The sequence below is a fragment of the Citrus clementina genome, unplaced genomic scaffold (assembly GCF_000493195.1).
Source record: "Citrus clementina cultivar Clemenules unplaced genomic scaffold, Citrus_clementina_v1.0 scaffold_8, whole genome shotgun sequence".
NCBI classification, from domain to species: domain Eukaryota; kingdom Viridiplantae; phylum Streptophyta; class Magnoliopsida; order Sapindales; family Rutaceae; genus Citrus; species Citrus x clementina.
In genome coordinates this window covers 22,498,897-22,517,646 of record NW_006262022.1, presented here as the reverse complement: position 1 = coordinate 22,517,646, position 18,750 = coordinate 22,498,897, and the positions used below count along the sequence as shown (strand labels likewise).

At 36.8% G+C, this 18,750-nt stretch overlaps 2 protein-coding genes across 3 annotated transcripts; one reads left to right on the top strand and one right to left on the bottom strand.

Moving 5' to 3' along the window:
• The first annotated feature begins 5,497 nt into the window (after window positions 1-5,497).
• LOC18034957 (NEDD8-specific protease 1) lies at window positions 5,498-7,817 on the top strand. Its single transcript, XM_006424601.2, has 2 exons — window positions 5,498-5,829; window positions 6,752-7,817. The coding sequence occupies exon 2, from the start codon at window positions 6,777-6,779 to the stop codon at window positions 7,461-7,463; it is 687 nt and encodes a 228-aa protein (XP_006424664.1). The 5' UTR covers window positions 5,498-5,829; window positions 6,752-6,776; the 3' UTR covers window positions 7,464-7,817.
• A 581-nt stretch (window positions 7,818-8,398) lies between these two features.
• On the bottom strand, window positions 8,399-12,704 carry LOC18034063 (arogenate dehydratase/prephenate dehydratase 2, chloroplastic). 2 transcript variants are annotated; one of them, XM_006424599.2, is made up of 12 exons: window positions 12,346-12,704; window positions 12,166-12,251; window positions 11,968-12,060; window positions 11,454-11,654; window positions 11,292-11,372; window positions 10,891-10,986; window positions 10,724-10,801; window positions 10,517-10,606; window positions 10,324-10,388; window positions 10,081-10,162; window positions 9,906-9,988; window positions 8,399-8,850 (listed from the first exon to the last, which is right to left on the bottom strand). In XM_006424599.2, the coding sequence occupies exons 1-11, from the start codon at window positions 12,620-12,622 to the stop codon at window positions 9,926-9,928; spliced, it is 1,212 nt and encodes a 403-aa protein (XP_006424662.1). In that variant the 5' UTR covers window positions 12,623-12,704; the 3' UTR covers window positions 8,399-8,850; window positions 9,906-9,925. The 2 variants fall into 2 exon arrangements, with proteins under 2 accessions (XP_006424662.1, XP_006424663.1); XM_006424600.2 differs by having other exon boundaries at window positions 12,166-12,233; window positions 12,346-12,700.
• Window positions 12,705-18,750: the final 6,046 nt, after the last annotated feature.

The following is an 18,750-nucleotide window of genomic DNA, read 5'->3' as shown; positions in this document are numbered from 1 at the left end:
CCCAGGTGATGTCTTCTAAACTCTACTTCTTTCCTTTCAAACATTGAGGACAATGTTTCGTTCTGGTTGGGGGGAGGGAATAGTCGACAATTGTAGAATTTTGGTTAAGTTTTTACTAATTTTTGTTGTAGAAACTAACTGTTGCTAACTTTTTGTGTTGAAGATGGCTGAATATGGAGTGTAGTGACTCTAGAAACGCATCTTCATCGTTTATAAAAAAAAAAAAAAAAATTCAGACATTTTCTTTTTCTTTATTATGTGTTTATGTTTATTTTTCTTCTTTTTAATTTCTCCTCTATAAATATACATTTTCCAACTTTTGAGTCGAAGATGGCTGAATATGGAGTGTAGTTCCTCTAGAAACGCATCTTCTTTAAAAAAAAAAAAAAATCATTTTCGTTTTCTATCATTTTACGTGTAACTTTTCTAATTAGTTTTTATGCATCATTTTCACATTTCTGCATGCATATTTTCCTTTCATGTTTAGAATAGGTTGGGGGGTAGAATGTTGTTTAAAAAAAAAAAAAAATTGTGTGATTTGTTTTAACATTGGGTGACATGATTAATTTTAAATTTTAGTATTTGTATTATCTTTGGTCTTAAGTGATGTTACATTATGTTTGCTACTCTACATGTTGATGTCGGAGACAAATATGAGTTGCTTGAAGGAATGAACATGTCATAATAAGTACCAAGTGAGTTTTTGAGCCTATTATTTTTCTTGGAGAATAACCCTTTTGCCCACTCTTTATACAGCTTAGCAGTTTATTATTTTATACACGATCTCTAAATTACTTTTGAGTTAACCCTAAAAAAAATTGTAAAATAAAAAAAAAAAGAAAAAAGAAAAAGAAAAAAGAGTGTGTTGCTACATTTGGAGGCCCATCTAACTAGTAGATATGGAAGGTTATTCAGAGCCCTAAAAGACGATGGAAAGGCCATCTTTGATCCGTTTGAGCCTTTCTAGCCATCCCTTTTATTAAATATCCATAGTTAACCCTTTTGAGCCTTTAAAAAAAATATATATATATATTTTCTTTGTCAACTTATCATCTTGACCCACTCCGATTTGGAGTATTACCCGATGTCTTATAAGTTCCATCACCTATTTATGTTTGAGAAAATGTAAATAATTATGTTGTTCAGTGAAGTTATGCCAAAAAAAAAATAAAAAAAAAATAAAAAAAAATAAAAATAAAAATAAAAATAAAAACAAAAACAAAAACAAAAACAAAAGTTGTTGTTTCAAAAGAATAAAAATAGGTGAAATCCACCTTGCAACTTCCAAAAAAAAAAAAAAAATTTCTCTGCATTTTTCTCAAACATACACTTTGTTTTCCTTATTTTCCTTCTTTGTTAGCCATGTCCCTAGCCTACGTTTCATCCTAATAAAAGTCCTTCTTGATTTTAGGGAACTATAGTTTGAAGTAGAAGCTAGTTATATGGGCTAAAAAGATGTAGTGATGCATAATTAAAAAAAAAAAAAAGATAAATAAAGTGGGTTGACTAACATTTTATTTGACTTGAGATCGTATTATTTCTAAGCTGAGGGCATATTTATTTCATCTTGGTGAGAGCATGTGATATCACTTCTTTATTATTTTCTCTCTCAATTACCATTCATTGGAGTGACTATTTTTATTGGGATTAATTTATTTGTGAGAGTGTCACTACTTCCAGTGAGATTTTGGGGTTTGACATGTCATTCTTGAGAGTAGCTAAAACAAAGTCTACTGGGCTAATTCATGTGGATGGTTGATGTGGGTGTGATGTTGCTTTAGACTGGAGATAATGCTTATACTTTTATTTGAGTGTTATCATTAATCTGATGGAATAAATACGAGTGTTTCTATTAAAACAAAAAAAAAATTATTTTGAATTTGAATTTTGTTTTCGCTTTATTTGCTAGGGACTAGCAATAAGCTGGTTGGGGGGTGTGTTGAGTGTTAGAAAATGCATATTTATAAAGGAGAAAACCATCATTTTACATTTCAAGTCTTACTAACAACCCTTACTTTTATATATTTAACCTTCTTGTGATTTAATTACATGTGTTTTATTTTAATTAAGTATTTTATGTATTTTAGGGGCATTATAGTCATTTCACAATAAAGGAGAGATCAGACAGCAAAACGGACATCACTTTTGAACTCAGGACGGTCGAAAACCTTAGGAGGAGCATAAAAGGAAAAATGGCACTATTCACATGTACGGTACTATTCACGTGTACGGTATTGTATACGTTACTGTTCACGACACTGTTCACATAGACGGATGATGACGTGGCATTGACCGATGATGTGGCATTGACTGATGAGGTGTCACGATCCTGTTGGACTAAAATTCTTATGTACTGTTGATGGTGACGTGGCAGCATATCAGTGGACGAAAAATCTCGCGTACGGTGCATGCATCACACAGGATTATTTTCAACCAAACCGCGTTACTGTTCATCCGGGTCAAACCGCGTTACTGTTCAAAGTCGGGTCAAACCGTGTTACTGTTCATCCGCGTGGTCAAACCGTGGACTGTTGACTGATGACGTGGCGCAATCCTGAGCGTCCAAACTGTTTTTAATCCGATGGCCATGATTTACTCCATGTATCTATAAAAAGGGGGCCTCTCCCCCCTAATTTGATATCTCTGAATCCATTTTTGGGATCCATTTTCTGTAATTCCCTCTCCATCTTGTATTTTCTTCGTATTTTAATAAATTCCCATTTTGCCCCTAGTTCAATTATGAGTGGCTAATTTTCTTTCAAGCTTGGGTTGAAGGTGAAGTCTCAACATGTGTCATGGGCTTAATTTGGTAAATTTACTTTCTCTTCCCCTCTAGTTTTTGTGGATGTTTTGACTTCCCGTCGACAAATAATACTAATCTTGTCTAGTACCGCCTTGGTTACACCGGCTCTCTAGTATAAGGTTATTATTATTTGGCACGATAAGCCCTTAGCACCATATTGATTAGAGCGTGGTTCATGAGGTGTGGATTCCCCCCTCATGATTTAATTGGCATTAATACGGATTATTTAGCCCATGATGCATGTTGATACGGATCCAGATACCCAAGTACGTCATTTCAATAGAATTATCTTCAATTTATTCTCGCCATTGCAATTCCAATTTTAGAATTTATTCTCGCCATTTTAATTTAAGTTTTAGCATATACCAAATCATTTCCACCATAAATCCAACAACCCATTTACAAAATTAATTCTACACAATTAAAATCCACCTCCTCGTGGGATCGACACTCGTCACCATAGATCTATACTACAATAGATTCGTGCGCTTGCGAGTACATTAAAATTTGCACAACAAATTTTAATTCATAAGTTATATTTATTTTATCCAATATCAATATTTGTTATTGTTGTTGAAATTATTTAAAGGGATATTATCATTTTCCCACCAAAGATATTCTGACACATCATGTTAGTACCACGATTTGGTAAAACCATTAATTTACCACCAAATGTTTAAACTGTTAGCATTTTCCCACCATTCCGTTAAAACTCAGTTAATATGTAACCGAAAATTCATAAAAGGTCAATTTTACCCCTGGAGCGTAAAAGACGATTTTGCCCTTCAAGAAGGAAGAACAGCAAATGATGATTTAATTACAAAATTCATAAAAGGTTAATTACATGGTCTTTTAAAAGGTCAATTTTGTAAAATTCATAAAGGGTAATTTTTGCCCTTTAAGAAGGAAGAACAACAAATGATGATTTAATTACAAAATTCATAAAAGGTTAATTAGATGGTCTTTTATGCCCCAGGGGTAAAATTGACATTTTATGAATTTTCCGTTACATATTAACTGAGTTTTAACGGAATGATGGGAAAATGCTACCAGTTTAAACGTTTGGTGGTAAACTGATGGTTTTACCAAACTGTGGTACTGACATGATGTGTCAGAATACCTTTGGTGGGAAAATGATAATATTCCTTATTTAAATCATAATTAATTTAGTGACTTTTTTAATATAATTAAATTTAGTAGCTTTAACTCTAATAACAATTCGTCAAATTACAATTAAAATTGGATTTGTATAACTAATTCGTGTTTTATATTTTAAAACTATAAATTATGCTATTAAATTAGAATTAAATTTATGATATTAATAAATAATATGACGTTTCTTCTACACTTATTGAGGTTATGTTATGTTTTTTGTTTTATTTAAAGCAATTAATATTTTTTAAATTAAAGAATTAATTAAAAGCACTGTAGTTTAATTTAGTTCTATATATTATTATTATTATGCTAACTAACAATCAAATTTGTCTAGCCAAATGAATATGGGTCATTAGCTTACAATTAGACATGGCAAAAATTCCACAATTTCTTAGTCAAGGAAATGACAGAGATGAGTAGGAATCCCTATACCTCCCCATTTTCTTATTTCCCCACTTTAATTTTTAATTTATTTTTCTATAACTATTAATGAATAGATAATAAAATTAAAATTGTAAAATATTAAATATTAGAGTAAATAACAAATATTAAAATATTTATACAAATAATATAATTATATAAATACTAGATTAATATAATTATATAAAAATATTTTTCTAAAACTTTAATGTAGTTTAGACTTAATCACTGCCCACAATCCCACAAACCACAATCCACAATCCACAAATCAAAATTTAAGACACTCTCTCATAGTCTCACTTATCCTTGGCAGATTATTCATGCCGTACTAGGTACCAATTCATCTTTATATCATCATAACGTAGTAGCATGTCACGTTGTCAATGGCCAAACTTGTCACGACGTCAGCCAGCAATCCTGCTTGCAATGTTCGTTGAGCTATAGTCGGTGGCCAAGAGATATCATTACTCATGGACAATACTCATGTCAATATTGTATAAAAATTATATTATTTGAATATTATACATACCAAAAATTTGATGGAATAGAATAAATAAAATCTATTCATGATCATTCTCATTTTATTTGTATATTTTTACGTTAATATGATTAAATTCATTTCAAAAATTAAAAAAATCAATTATTCAGAGATCGGAGATCTCCTGTTATTATTCGGGAGGGCAAATTCCTCTCAAGTAATTCTAATAGAGACAAAAAGGAGATTGAAATATATGCAGGATGGGTACGGGGAGATGCCATCCGCTGCCCTCCCTCCCTTCCCCGTTGCCAGCTAGCAAGCCTAGCATACTTGAAAAAAAAAAATTGAAATTAAGGCCCACGGGTTGGCCCAAAAACAGCCCACGTGGGACTGTGGGCCGGCATGACCATGCCCATGGACCGGCCTATGCCTAAAAAATAATTGTCACGCTGGATTCTTCTTAACGGGCCGTGCCTAAGGGCCCAAAACATATCTTGGAGGTGTTCACCCAAAACTATTCGGGAGGTATTCGCCAATTTGACTTGCGTAATTATGACCCGATTCGTTGCTTCAGCGAGGCAGAGTTTATCACCGATAATAACATTACTAAATAGCTTGATGGTAGTTCCTTTTCCCTACCTCCCTTATGTTCGGTCAAGGAAATTTATAAACTGAGCTAATTGGCACCCACTACCATTGTGAATCTTAAGGTATGATGGTCTTATTCATTTTAAAAAAGAAAAAAAAAATGATCTTCAATTAAGAAGAGATAATAAATAAAGCAAGGCCATAATTAACTGCGCCCATTGCCCATTCATGATATATACGTATCACATGGACATGGTCGCCTAGAAAACTCTATGTGGACACAAGAATAGCAAGCCAGGATAGATAGGATTGCCGATAAATAAATATCAGTCTGCATACAGCTTTCTGCTTCGTTCAGCTTTTTGCCATCTTTTATCATTTTTCTGTAAGTCTCTCGTTTTACTCATATCTTTCATAAGTTGGTTATTCCATTTCACTAAAATTACGTGCATTTTTGCTTCGTTCTTGTTGGATATCTTAATTATTTAAACTTTCTTAGCTTTGTTGAATTCAATTCATGGTCTCAAAATCGCATTAGACAGGACCTTTGAACCGGAAAGGATCATAATAATTTTCATCCTTCTGAAAGTTTGATGACAGTTTTATTCTATTTCACTAATGCGAATTTCTTCTGGACTAATTTAATTATGAGTTTGAGTGAACTGAACAGCTAGGTTTAGTGAGACAGGTACACTGATTCATCTAATATATTTATATATGTCAAGAAATATATCTTCTTTCTCATTACGAATTTGTATCCCAAGTAACTTACAATTTATACAAGGTTAGGAATACTCTCCTACTACAAAAAATCATCACTGGGGAGATTTGGTTTCCTTGTTAATTGCAGTTTAGTTTGTTTGCGAGTTTCTAGTGTGATAGAAACAGCAGATCTATTAAGGAATTGGATATTATTGGCATTTTTGCGTGTGCAGAAAATACTAAAGTAACAATTTTTCACATACTGGATTTTTTTTTCTCATCATCCTTTGAAGCCCTGGTTTTTCTTCAGTATAGGAGTTTTCCATGTAAATTAATTGGTTTTATTCCCTATCTATATTTTTTGCTTATTATTGTTTGATATTTTTGGATTTTTGCTTGTGAGATCTTGGATAGGATTAAAAATTGCCGACAATATACTTGTAATCTATCATAGATGGATATATATTTTGCTAGGTTTATTGTTTTTATACAAAATCCTTATGTCATTTCTATCTAAAAATTTTTTTTTCTGTACTTAGTCCAGAATCACAAGAAATTTTAATGTTTAAATGGGTGATGATTTAATCTGATGTTTATTTGATTAGGAATCAGTTCATTGATATCTGCATAATGGGAAAATCTGCAGCTGATGACAAGATCCTAAGCTACAACGATGTTGTTCTTAGGAGATCAGATTTGGACATCCTGAGTGGCCCATATTTTCTGAATGACAGAATCATCGAGTTTTATTTTAGCTATCTTTCATCATGCCTTGTTTCACAAGACATCCTACTGGTTCCGCCTTCAATTGCTTTCTGGATATTAAATTGCCCAGATGCTACATATCTGAAGGAGTTCATAGAACCGCTTAAATTGCCGGAGAAGAAACTGGTGATCTTTCCTGTTAATGACAATGATGACATGAGTCTTGCTGAAGGGGGAAGTCACTGGAGCTTAATTGTGTATGAGAGAAATGGTAATGTGTTTGTGCATCATGATAGCAATCACAGGATGAATAAAATAAAAGCAAGAAAACTTTTTTCAGCTGTGGTGGGATTTATGGGTGATTCAACTTCAGCATCTAACGGCAAGTATTTGGATTGTGTTGATTCACCACAACAAACCAATGGTTATGATTGTGGAGTATATGTTATTGCCATTGCAAGAGCTATATGTTGCTGGTATGAGAGTAGTGAACACAAAGATGCCGAGGGTATGTGGTTTTCTTTTGTGAAGGAGCAGGTTACTTCTGCTGTTGTCTCTCAGATGAGAAAGGAGATTCTACAGTTGATTAAAGGCCTCATGGAAAAGAAATAGGACGTATGACCTATCTGTCGCCTTTTATTTGAACTCATACGAGACCTGAAATTGATGTCTCTTTTTTACAGACACCTGGCCAATTAACATTCTTAGATTGTGCATCTCAACATTCACCGATGACTACCTTTTGTTTTATCAACAACCTGAACAATCTTGCATGAACATAGAGATAGTAAGTTTACAAGAAAATAGTTTCATTCCTTACTTGCTTTCAGGCTTTCAGTAGTCACATTGTTGTGCAAATTGTTCTAAAGACACCAGAGTGCTTTCTGTGTTTTTGACCTTTGCTCTATCAGAATGTTGTGAGAGAGTGAAGCTTCTTGCTCTTGGATGTGTATGGAACTTCTATTTTAATATTTTCTAGAGTTCTCTTTACTTTTCATGTTTCAGGTTTGCATATTCGGAGTTTTCTTTTACAGTTGTTCTCAGTTGCAAGAGTATTGGTATGTTATCTGTATTATTTGATACCTTGCTTAGGACGTTGCTAGTTTCTTAGCAGAGAATATTGCTGACAGAAACTTGCTCATAACAGTTCATGTGCGTTTTGATTTTAACACTACACATCCAAGCAGTTCAGACACCTAGAAAACTTCTCATCAATTGGTGTAACAATGAGTACCGGCTTGATCTTTCACAAGATCGTGCATTTCCAGCCAGGAATTAGGATTGACCACACATTTCATAGCGAAATACATTTCGGAAAGTTCATATAGTTACCAAATTTTGAAGGTTTCTTACTGCCTTGAAGAATTAAAGGATAAATTTTTCAGATTTTGGAAATCCAAAACTGAGGATTATGTATTTCTGATCAATTCCGGACTTCCTGTGACTGTAAAACACAAAACCTCATAGAATACACTTCATTCCATTAGCAAGAGTTGCCATCCTCGTCCATTTAATGATGGTTACAAAGGTGCGCAAAAAATCAGAACTACACTCGTGAAAGATTTCCACCAGTTTACTAAGGTGCTAATTGCATAATATCCACCAGGTTTGTCTCTTTTCTTTTGTGCGATTCAGGAATAGTACCCAATCCATAAGTCTATGGAGTTTTAGATATCAAGAAACAAATAAACTGCACTCGTGAAAGATTTCCTTCATACACGATGAGAACAAAGAATACACAAAATAAGAATATAACAAATAAGAGAGTAGAAAAGAAACCCTTGTCCAACTCAAATTCCTATAAGTAAAACAAGGCTACAAAATTGCATCAAATCTGGCAATAAGCGAGAATCTGTACTAGCAGGAGCATCCAAGCACCAGATGAGTGATTGCATCACCTCAATACCTTTTAGAAACTCATACCATAACGAAAATATGAAGAACTGTGCATGGCAATGGTTTAAAGTTTTATATCACATTATTGACTCTTCTTAGGGCCCTGCATCAGCATTACAAGAAGACAGAGAAAGTATTAGAAATTAAACCACAAGTTGAATTCATGGAACAAAAATATCAGTAATCCAATTTGATGGAAACAATCAGGTAACTTTTGATCCAGGAAGAAAGTCTAGCATAACCCTTTCCTTTTCTAATGCTGCCAAAACATACGTGGGGATGCAACCTTTTGTACATTTAATGTATATCTACATAGATACCTAGACTCAAAAACAAGTTCTGAACTCCGAAAAGTAATAGTAATGAGTAAATATACCCATGATGGATAAGAACAAAGTCTCTGCAACCACTTTCATGAAACACGATACAGAATGCATCCAGCTTTATAAAAGCAGCTCTAAAATATTCAGAAGACCAACTTCAATCTCTTTCCATCATGTTCATTGTAATGATTAATTTTTTTAACTGTAAGGATCCCAGTTAAGCATCTCTCATCAAATTTTAAAGATATTTTAATCGGTGTTCCAAAATAAAAAATTCTTCATCCTAATAATTTTCAGAACTTTATTTTGATTCCTGGATTTTGATTAAATTTGACGTGGCATTCCCACTCTAAACTACCTGATAAAAGTACTTAACCAATACATAACATACACTGCAAAACCTCCTTATTTACAAAGCCAATTAGAACCTGCTACCAGATTGAACTGCGATGTAGACAGGAGTTTGCCACATGGGTCTGAACAAATCCAAATTTGCCACCTCAGGATGTTGTGGAGACTGTTTGCCAATGTTTGATGAATAATTTTTATTGCTACTGTCATCAAACCCATTCAGAAAAAAGGAGTAATGCTATGCTTTCTCGGTAAGGATACTGAGTAGCCCAATTAATGTGACATCTTATGTCTCAACAATTGAATGGGTTTGTAAAAATAATTAGCAATAAAATCAATTATGCCAATGCTTGGCAAGAAATGATTGGTGACATATCAATTGGGATACAAACAAAGTATGACAGTAAGCATAGCATTACTGTTCACAGAAATGAAACCTGTAATATTAAGCACTTGCTAACATTCTCAAAAATTGGATTCTTACCATAATTACAAGCTTTCATATCATGGTACTATGGTAGTGTCGATAGGATAGCTCCCCAAAACTCGTAGGAAAGTAGCAAACTCCTGCCAAGTGTATCAATTCCTTTATCCATAATTAAAATTCATTGTCTTAAGAGGGATAAAAAGTTTTCGAACGAAAGAAAAACAAAAGAAACCTTCAAATGCCTCAGAGCATTTTGTGCCTTCTGATCAGCCATTGATGCTTCAAAATCCACATAGAAAAGATAATCAAAGTATCTGCAAAAGAATAAGACAACATCATTAAGCTGGGGTGGGGGGAGGGGGGAGGCAAACTGTTCATACAGCACTGATGTCAAAATTGAAAATATGACAATTGAAGGAACAAAATATATAGGTGCCATGGAAATAAAATGCAGCTAAAATATTGGTAAAATTACTTTCCAAACCCGCTGTTGTCATCAGATGATCGCAATGGCTGATTCCTCAAAGGACGGCTTTCAATCTGGTTGAGGAAAACATAGAAATGCTATCAGCATATCCAAGCTACAGATATTCAAATGCAATTTCAAAGAAGACAAAGAAATAATAAATAACAAAGAGACGTGTAATCCAAGATGAAAAAAAACAAACCTTTGTAAGGTTGATTTGCCTTAAAGCAAATACAGCAAGTGCCTTGAAAAGCACTCCAGGACCCTCCTCTAATGAGAAAACTATACTTGTCTATGAAATCAAAAACCACATTAATTACACAAGCTCCGTTGGTAATATGTAAGCATATTGATTTGAAATGATAGCATATTGAGTAGAAATGTAAGCACTTGTATTATCCGGTCTAACCTTGAATGGTCTATCCGTGCCTGGAATAATGGGCTCCCTAGCTAGCATTAGAAATCGAGTAACATTATCACAATCATCCTATAAAATGAGCTCATTTGAGTTACCCAATGCATTATCCCACCAGCAAGCTAAGATAATCAATAGAATTTAAAATTCTGAACACATACCTGAATATCCTCAGCAAGTATATTTAAACCATAGATCGCTGCAGCAGAAGAGCTAGCAACAGCTCCCGCATCTTTTAGTTGCTCGAATGATACATACTAAATGTAACAACAATTTCAGCTACAACTATAAACAAGCAATTAAATTTGAAATATCTATGTCTTCAAATGATTATAGAATATAATTGACTCTGACTAGGTTGACCAAGAGGACAACCAGGCTGTGACTAACAAAAGTGGTTCCACCCATCCCCTAAACAGACAAATATGTCCACATAAGATACTTTTTTGGAAGGCAAGAAAGGTAGAATACACCATCTATAATCATTGTATCTCATTATTTTCAGCTCCACAATTAAAAAAAGGTAGAAGACTAGTAACTGAACTGTCAAATCTAGGCCTACCTTTGCTGCACCTGCAGTATCGTCCACCGCTTCCCTGACTAACCCTAATTTCGTTAGTGTGTTCTCACATTGAGCAAGAGCCTGAAAAGTTGCGAAATAATTAAAGACATAACCCCAAAACAAAAAAATAAAACATCAGTCAGAGAGTACAGTACAACAAACCTGAGGATGGCTTAGAACCCTTTTCAAGTCCTCAACTTTAACACCAGGATTGGCTAGTAGGCAGTGTCGGACAGCAAATTTAACTTCCCCTACTATGTGCAACCTGTGCCGGAGTAAGAGATCATAATTTCTGTGGATGCTGCCACCCAAAGAATTCTCAATGGGTAAAACAGCTCTGTCTACAAGCCACCTCTCGACAGCCTGCAATTTAGACCAGAGATTTAAAAAATAAAAAAGACAGAAAAGTTTACACTATCTGAAACCATATTTATTTTCATTCATTCAAACATAGATTCTTTTAATTATATGAAAGAACTTATAACCAGTGCTCTTGACTGTTACAAACATTTCAGCCACTCTTAAAACATCTATTTTATTCATATCATATATGCTTGTTATTAAAAAAAAAAAAAAGAAAGGCATTTCAAATGCTTTCCTAATTTCACCAAAATTTAAACTAATTCAGCCTAATTTAATAAGTAAATAAATGGCAACACAGAAACCAAACAATTACTTCAAAAGCAGTGTCAAATTGCTCGCAAGGAACCGCTTCGCAATTTGGGTATGCTTTCTCTGCTGCTGACTCGCTGTAAGCTCCACGAACTCCCTTCAATTATAATTATCAATCAAATATTTACAAAATCTCATCAAATCATAAAATTTTCAAAATTATACATAAGTGGCTGCGGTTTTGCGGAAATGAAACAAATACCTGGTACGCAACTCGAAGGCGGGACCCGTTGGATACAAAATTTGAAAACTGAGCCGAAGACAAAGGCCCTGAAACACAAACCAAACCTATACAATAATTAAAAAAAAGAAAGAGAGCGAGAGAGAATAAAATCAAATAAAAGCGAATAAAGGAGAAGGACAAGATGGATATTTCTCATACGGGGAAGCGAATTCAACGAATCATTCGAAGCGGCGTCCTCTTCATCATCATCGAGAATGCTCTGCGGGTGAAGCGCCGGAGCGGTTTTGTTATTGTTACCGCCGATTTTCTCATCGTTTCGGTTAATAGAGGCCTTAACGGCAACGTTAAACCGCCGTGGGATGTTAAGCGGACGGAATCTGACGATGCATTTTGGTGTTTGATCCGACTGAGAGGGTTTAGCAGTGATCTGTCGCGAAAGTGGGGTCAGCTGTGATCGCGCAACGGAGGCCGCCATTAATCAACGCGTGAGACAGCGAGACTCAGCCACGGGTGACTTGCCAGACGAAAATATATATGTGTGTATATATAATAAGGCCGGGCGCTGTTTGAAAACAAAGGAATGTAGGGTACAGTGTGAGTGGGTCCATTTTTATTTTATTTTTTCAGAATAGATTTTTTGGGACTGTAGTGTCTGCGATGAATAATAAATAATACGAGGTTGTTGAATTTTATCTTTTCCTATAATTCGTTTCTTTTACCGTTTCTGTGCGCTTGGTGGCTTTTTGTATCACCAACTTTACCCGAACCGCCCCCAGCAAATCTTGGTTACCAACTTTGGGAAAGAGAACGAAAAAAATATGAACATGCGTGCGTTTTTTCTTTTTCTTTAAATTTTGTTACACCAAACAAAAATTACACTGTGATTAAGAATAAATCTAGAAACAGGTTAAGACCAATTTATCAATTTATAAAGGACTCAGGAACTTAATCTAGATGGACTTAGCACAAATACAATTAAAAAAATTTTAGAAGACGACAATAAAAGGAAATAACGATGCTGACACGTCAGTAGTAGTTGTGTTGAAGTTTTTTCATCATGATCAGATGAGAATAAGAGAAGGATTTTTTTTTTTTAATTAGTGATAAAAGGTAATGATAAAAAGTGGGATATCAAAATTTTTTAAGGAAAAATGAGAGACATTAAATATAAATGGATACAAATAATAACTAACATAAAGAAATTAAAAATAAGAATGATTTGTTTAAGTAATGTAAACCAAAAGTTAATTGACTAGAGTATAAAAATCATTAGAAGTAATAAGGGGAAAAATAGAAATTAACCGTATATATTTAATAGCTCCATCCATCCAATAAATCATGAATATTGAACCAATTTTTTAAAAGCCTAGAAGACTCAAATGTAATTTAAACAGGCTATCATCGAAAATATTTTTTTTTTAAACATTAATGCTATCGGCACCCCTCTATCATCCTTTTCAAATCCCTTTCTATTTACATCCTATTTAATTTTTAAAATAACCTTTATTGTTCTTCTTCCTCAGTAAACCTAGTGAGCTACTTTCTCTCACCCATTTCAACCTTTTTTAACTTCTCTGGTCTAGTATTTATCTGTTGCTTTTCTTCTTCAATAAACTACATTCTCCCTCTCCCATTTCATTTCGGAAAGAAATAAAATATTACATAAAATTTGACTGTCCTTTAGCATGCTCATAAAGTTAATAGTCTATGGAAACTTCACAAAATCATCTTTTTTGAAAAACAAATTATAAATAAGTGAATGAAACTTATTTAAATCAAATTCTTAAATTTTTAATTGACTTCTTGTTTGTTTGCAAACTTTGTAGATTTCGATGGAGAAAGACACTGAGAGCAAACTGTATGCGGGGTTTAATTAGATAAATTTTAATTTTTAATGTAATTTAGAATACAGAGGTTAAAATTATAAATACATAAAAATAGGGGTTTTATTAAAAAAAAAAAGAGGGATGCCAATAATATCATTCTTTTTTTTTTTGAAGAGAAATTCATTAACAGAAAAGCGATTACAACTGATTTAAGAGCCAGCGAGGTGGAACACCCCTCCACTCGCTAGGATCTGACTTCGAACCTCCCACCTTAGCAACGCTATGGGCAGCAGCATTCGCAGATCTACGGATAAAAGAGAATTGCACTTCTCTCAAATTTTGCGTTAAAAAACGACACTCCTCTATAATGAGGCCGAAACCATTAGGATTAGAATGCTTCTCAGATAACGCCTTAAAAACTTGCAGACAATCCATCTCAATGATCACACGAGGAAGGTGCAGATGCTTCAACCAGCTAAGGGCCTCACGAACACCAAGAGCCTCAGCTTCTCTAGCCCCAAACTTGCCCAGAAATCTGTCACAACTAGCAGCCAAAAACATGCCCTCAGAATTTCGAACCACACAGCCATAACTAACCAAAGATTGAGAATGAAACACAGCAGCATCCACATTACACTTAGCCCAACCTACGGGGGGCCTTTCCCAGCACACAGCCCCGTGCACCACACTGCTCGCAACTGCATCAGCAAGCAAGACCTGCTTTCTCAACACTTGCCACTGGTATAACATGTGCCCAGCTGAATTGAGAATTTGGTGAACTCTCCCACATCTATTATTCCAGACTTTGTCATTTCGATGAGTCCAAAGTTTCCAGCAAATCATGGCAGCAAGGTTACACTCCTCTTTACTGCACCTGGAAAAAATATGGCCAAGCCAATCTAGGAAGGAAGGGAGATGACCTGTATAACCAACCGGAGAGGCAATCCAGCAAGATTTTGCAAAGCCACAATCCACCAAAGTATGTAGAACAGATTCATTAGAGGCATTGCAAACAGTGCAGAGGGGCGACACTTGGACTTTGCGACTCCGAAGATTATCAGTTGTAGGCAGGACATTATTAGCAGCACGCCACATCAAATTTTTCACTTTGCCCGACACATCCAGCCTCCATAAACGCTTCCACACACTTGAGGCACAATTATGAGCATCATACGTCATCAACTTATAGCAACTCCGAACAGAGAACTTGCCACAAGGTTCAGCCAGCCAATGCCATAAGTCACTGTCCCGGCGAGAGCTAAGGGGAATTTTCAGGATCAATTCTCTATCCCTTGCATTGAAAAGATCAGTTACAGCATCATAGTCCCACCGTCGCTGCTCAGGAACCATCAAGTTGCAAACAGGCGCCATTTTGATCTCCTCGTGCAGCTCCGTGGTTATATAACCACATTCAGCATCCGGCAGCCAAGGATCACTCCCAATAAGGACCTGCTGCCCACTCCCAATCTGAAGTCTACTTCCTTTGATAACAATGTCTTTCGCAGCCATTATGGAGCGCCAAATAAAGCTTGGATTAGCCCCCAACCTTGCATCAAGAACCGAGGATCGCGGGAAGTAGCGGGCCTTAAGGATCTTGGCAACAAGAGAGTTTGGATGGCTCAACAAGTTCCACATTTGCTTTCCTAACATAGCTATATTGAAGAGGTGCAGCTGCTTGAAACCTATCCCTCCAAAGTCCTTCGGCTTGCACAAACGTTCCCATTTCATCCAATTGATTCCATTACCCCCACCATGGCGTTTACTTCCCCACCAAAACGAGTTCATCATAATCTCCAACTCTTTACAGAGATCAAGAGGGAGGAGATAGACGTTCATCGCATAATTAGGCATTGCTTGAGCCACCGCTTTCAACAGGATTTCTTTGCCCGCTCTAGATAACATCTTCATGTTCCAGCCTTGAAGTTTCTGCCAGACTTTATCTCGAATACTTTGGAACACCGCTTTTTTTCTTCTTCCAATACAAGAAGGAAGGCCTAAATAAGCCCCATGGTCTGACGTAGCGTGAACTTCCAGCTCTGCACAAACCTGGTTTACAAAACCAGCACCCACGTTAGAGCTAAAAGAAATGGAAGATTTGTTGAAGTTAACCCGCTGCCCTGAAGCACGCCCATAGGAAGCTAGGATGCTCTTTACGACATGCGCTTCCTGCTGGTTTGCTCGAAAGAATAGGAAAGCATCATCGGCAAAAAATAAATGGGACACCATTGGGGCACCCCTCGCTACCTTTACACCATGAATTAAGCCAACCTTCTCTTGCCTACGAATTAGAGAACTTAAGCCTTCAGCACATAAAATGAATAAATGAGGGGATAAGGGGTCACCTTGGCGAAGCCCTCGGCTAGGAATAATCGGCCCCACCTCCTTTCCATTCCGAATCACATTGTACCGAACCGTGGAGACACAAAGCATAATCATTTCCACCCATTTTTCCGCGAACCCCATTTTCAACATCACATCTTGGAGGAACTTCCATTCGATACGGTCATAGGCCTTAGACATGTCAATTTTGAGGGCCGCACTTCCATTCTTCCCTTGTCTCTTTCTCTTTAAAAATTGCATAACCTCGGCTGAGATAATGATATTATCTGTTATTGCTCTCCCCGGTATAAATGCACTTTGGGCATTAGAGATAACCGAGGGAAGAACTATCTTCATTCTAGTTGCAAGCATTTTAGAGACTATTTTGTATAACACGTTACAAAGCGCAATAGGCCTCATATCTGCTAGGGTCTCAGGATGCTGCTTTTTCGGAATCAAAACTATGGAAGTGTCATTTACTCCCACAGGAAGAGTACAGTTATTAATAAACTCCAAAGAAGCATGCACCACATCCTTACCTACTATATGCCAAAACTTCTGATAAAAGGCAGGATTCATACCGTCCGGCCCTGGGGATTTATCCGGGTGCATCTCAAAAAGGGCATCTTTAACTTCACTAGCCGAGAAAGGGGCTAACAGCATCATATTTTGTTCCTCTGTAATACTTGACTCTATGCACGCTAGAACATCCTCACTGCAGCAGCCTTCAGTCTTGTAGAGCAAACTGAAATAATCTGCAATCATCCCATCAATTTCATCCTGATTAGAGCTCCATTGGCCCTGACTGTTGCGCAAACGAGCAAGAGAGTTCTTCCGCTTCCTCGCTGAAGCTGTGGCATGAAAGAACCGCGAGTTCATATCCCCCTCCTTGAGCCAAAGAGATTTTGCTCTCTGCTTCCAAAAGACTTCATGGCTGTGAAGGAGCGCGTTGTATCGATTTTTAGCCTCAGTAAACTCCTCCACCCCCACGTGATCCCTCCTCCCTCGATACCTCGCCATGATACTCTTACAATCGGAGATACGCTTGCGGAAGTCTCGAGCCAGGTGACCACCCCACTGGATCAAATCAGCTCCACACTTTGAGATTTTTTGCTGAATTGAACAACCGGATGAGGAACCCCAACTGATATTAATCACTTCAGCGCAATCCTTCTCCCGCAGCCACAAGTTCTCAAACCGGAATCTACTTTGCCGACTCGTATAGGCAATGGGGATAGGGTCCATAAAAATAGGCAAATGGTCGGAGCAAGTAGCCTCCAAGCTCGTAACCTTAACCCAGGAAAAAAGATTAAGCCACGCCGTCGAAACAAAAACTCTATCGAGCCGTTCCTCCACCCAATCAGCAGTCCCTCGAGATCTCTCCCAAGTAAAAGGGTATCCCTCCATTCCAACATCAATCAAGCCACTATCAGCAATGGCACTCTTAAACCCTTGAAGCTTCCAATTTGGATGATCAATTCTACCTTTCTTCTCACTAGCTTCCAACAGATCATTAAAGTCTCCAAGACAAACCCAAGGGGAAGAAGAGGACGAAGAGAGCCACCGGAGCAAATCCCAAGACTGACACCGGTGACTAGATTCTGGATAGCCATAGAACCCGGTCAACCTCCAATCCCCCAACCCAGCAACCTCAACATGGACATCAATGAAGTTTCTAGCATAATTCAACAAAGTAACAGTAGCACTCGAACGCCAAAAAAGAGCAAGCCCTCCACTACGGCCCACTCGGTCAACCACAAAAAGACCATCAAAACCCAGCTTCACCTTAATGTTTTCTAGATTACTCTTGCTACATAACGTCTCCATAAGAAAGATAATCGAAGGCTTTTTACACCTGGCCAGATCGAGTAGAACTTGAACTGTTCGTGGTTGGCCCAGTCCACGACAGTTCCAGCTTAGCACACTCATTGCTCTCGGTGGGCCTGGGTCACAGGTCCCACCGTTTGCCCATTTTTTGGATCCAACATAGCATCCATTTCCAGCTTAGAAGTCTCCTCTTCGTTCCCCCCAGTGCTTTGAGGCCCAACTTGAGATCTCCTTCGCTTGGAATCATTGACTATAATACCAGTCTCTTGATCCTCTTCAAATTCCTTGTTCCCGCTCGAAACCTTGATCGTGCCAAAAGCTGACTTCTCATTAATGCGCAAATGGCCCCTGTTTAACACCATACTACTGCCTTCCATATCGGATCCCTCAAATCCCACACTGACATTTCTTTCCTTTGTTCTGGGCCCATGATCTCCGGGATTTAGACTGGCTACCGAATCCACCATCATTAAACCAGTTGGAGTTATACTGTTTCCTTTCCCAAATTCAGCTTCTTCCGACAAAGCCGATCTCAGCCACTTCTCGCCTGAATTCATCGTGTTCTTCCTAAGAGGCGCTTTCATCCAATGGCCATAAGCCTTAACAATTCCCCCGGCGGATAATCATACAG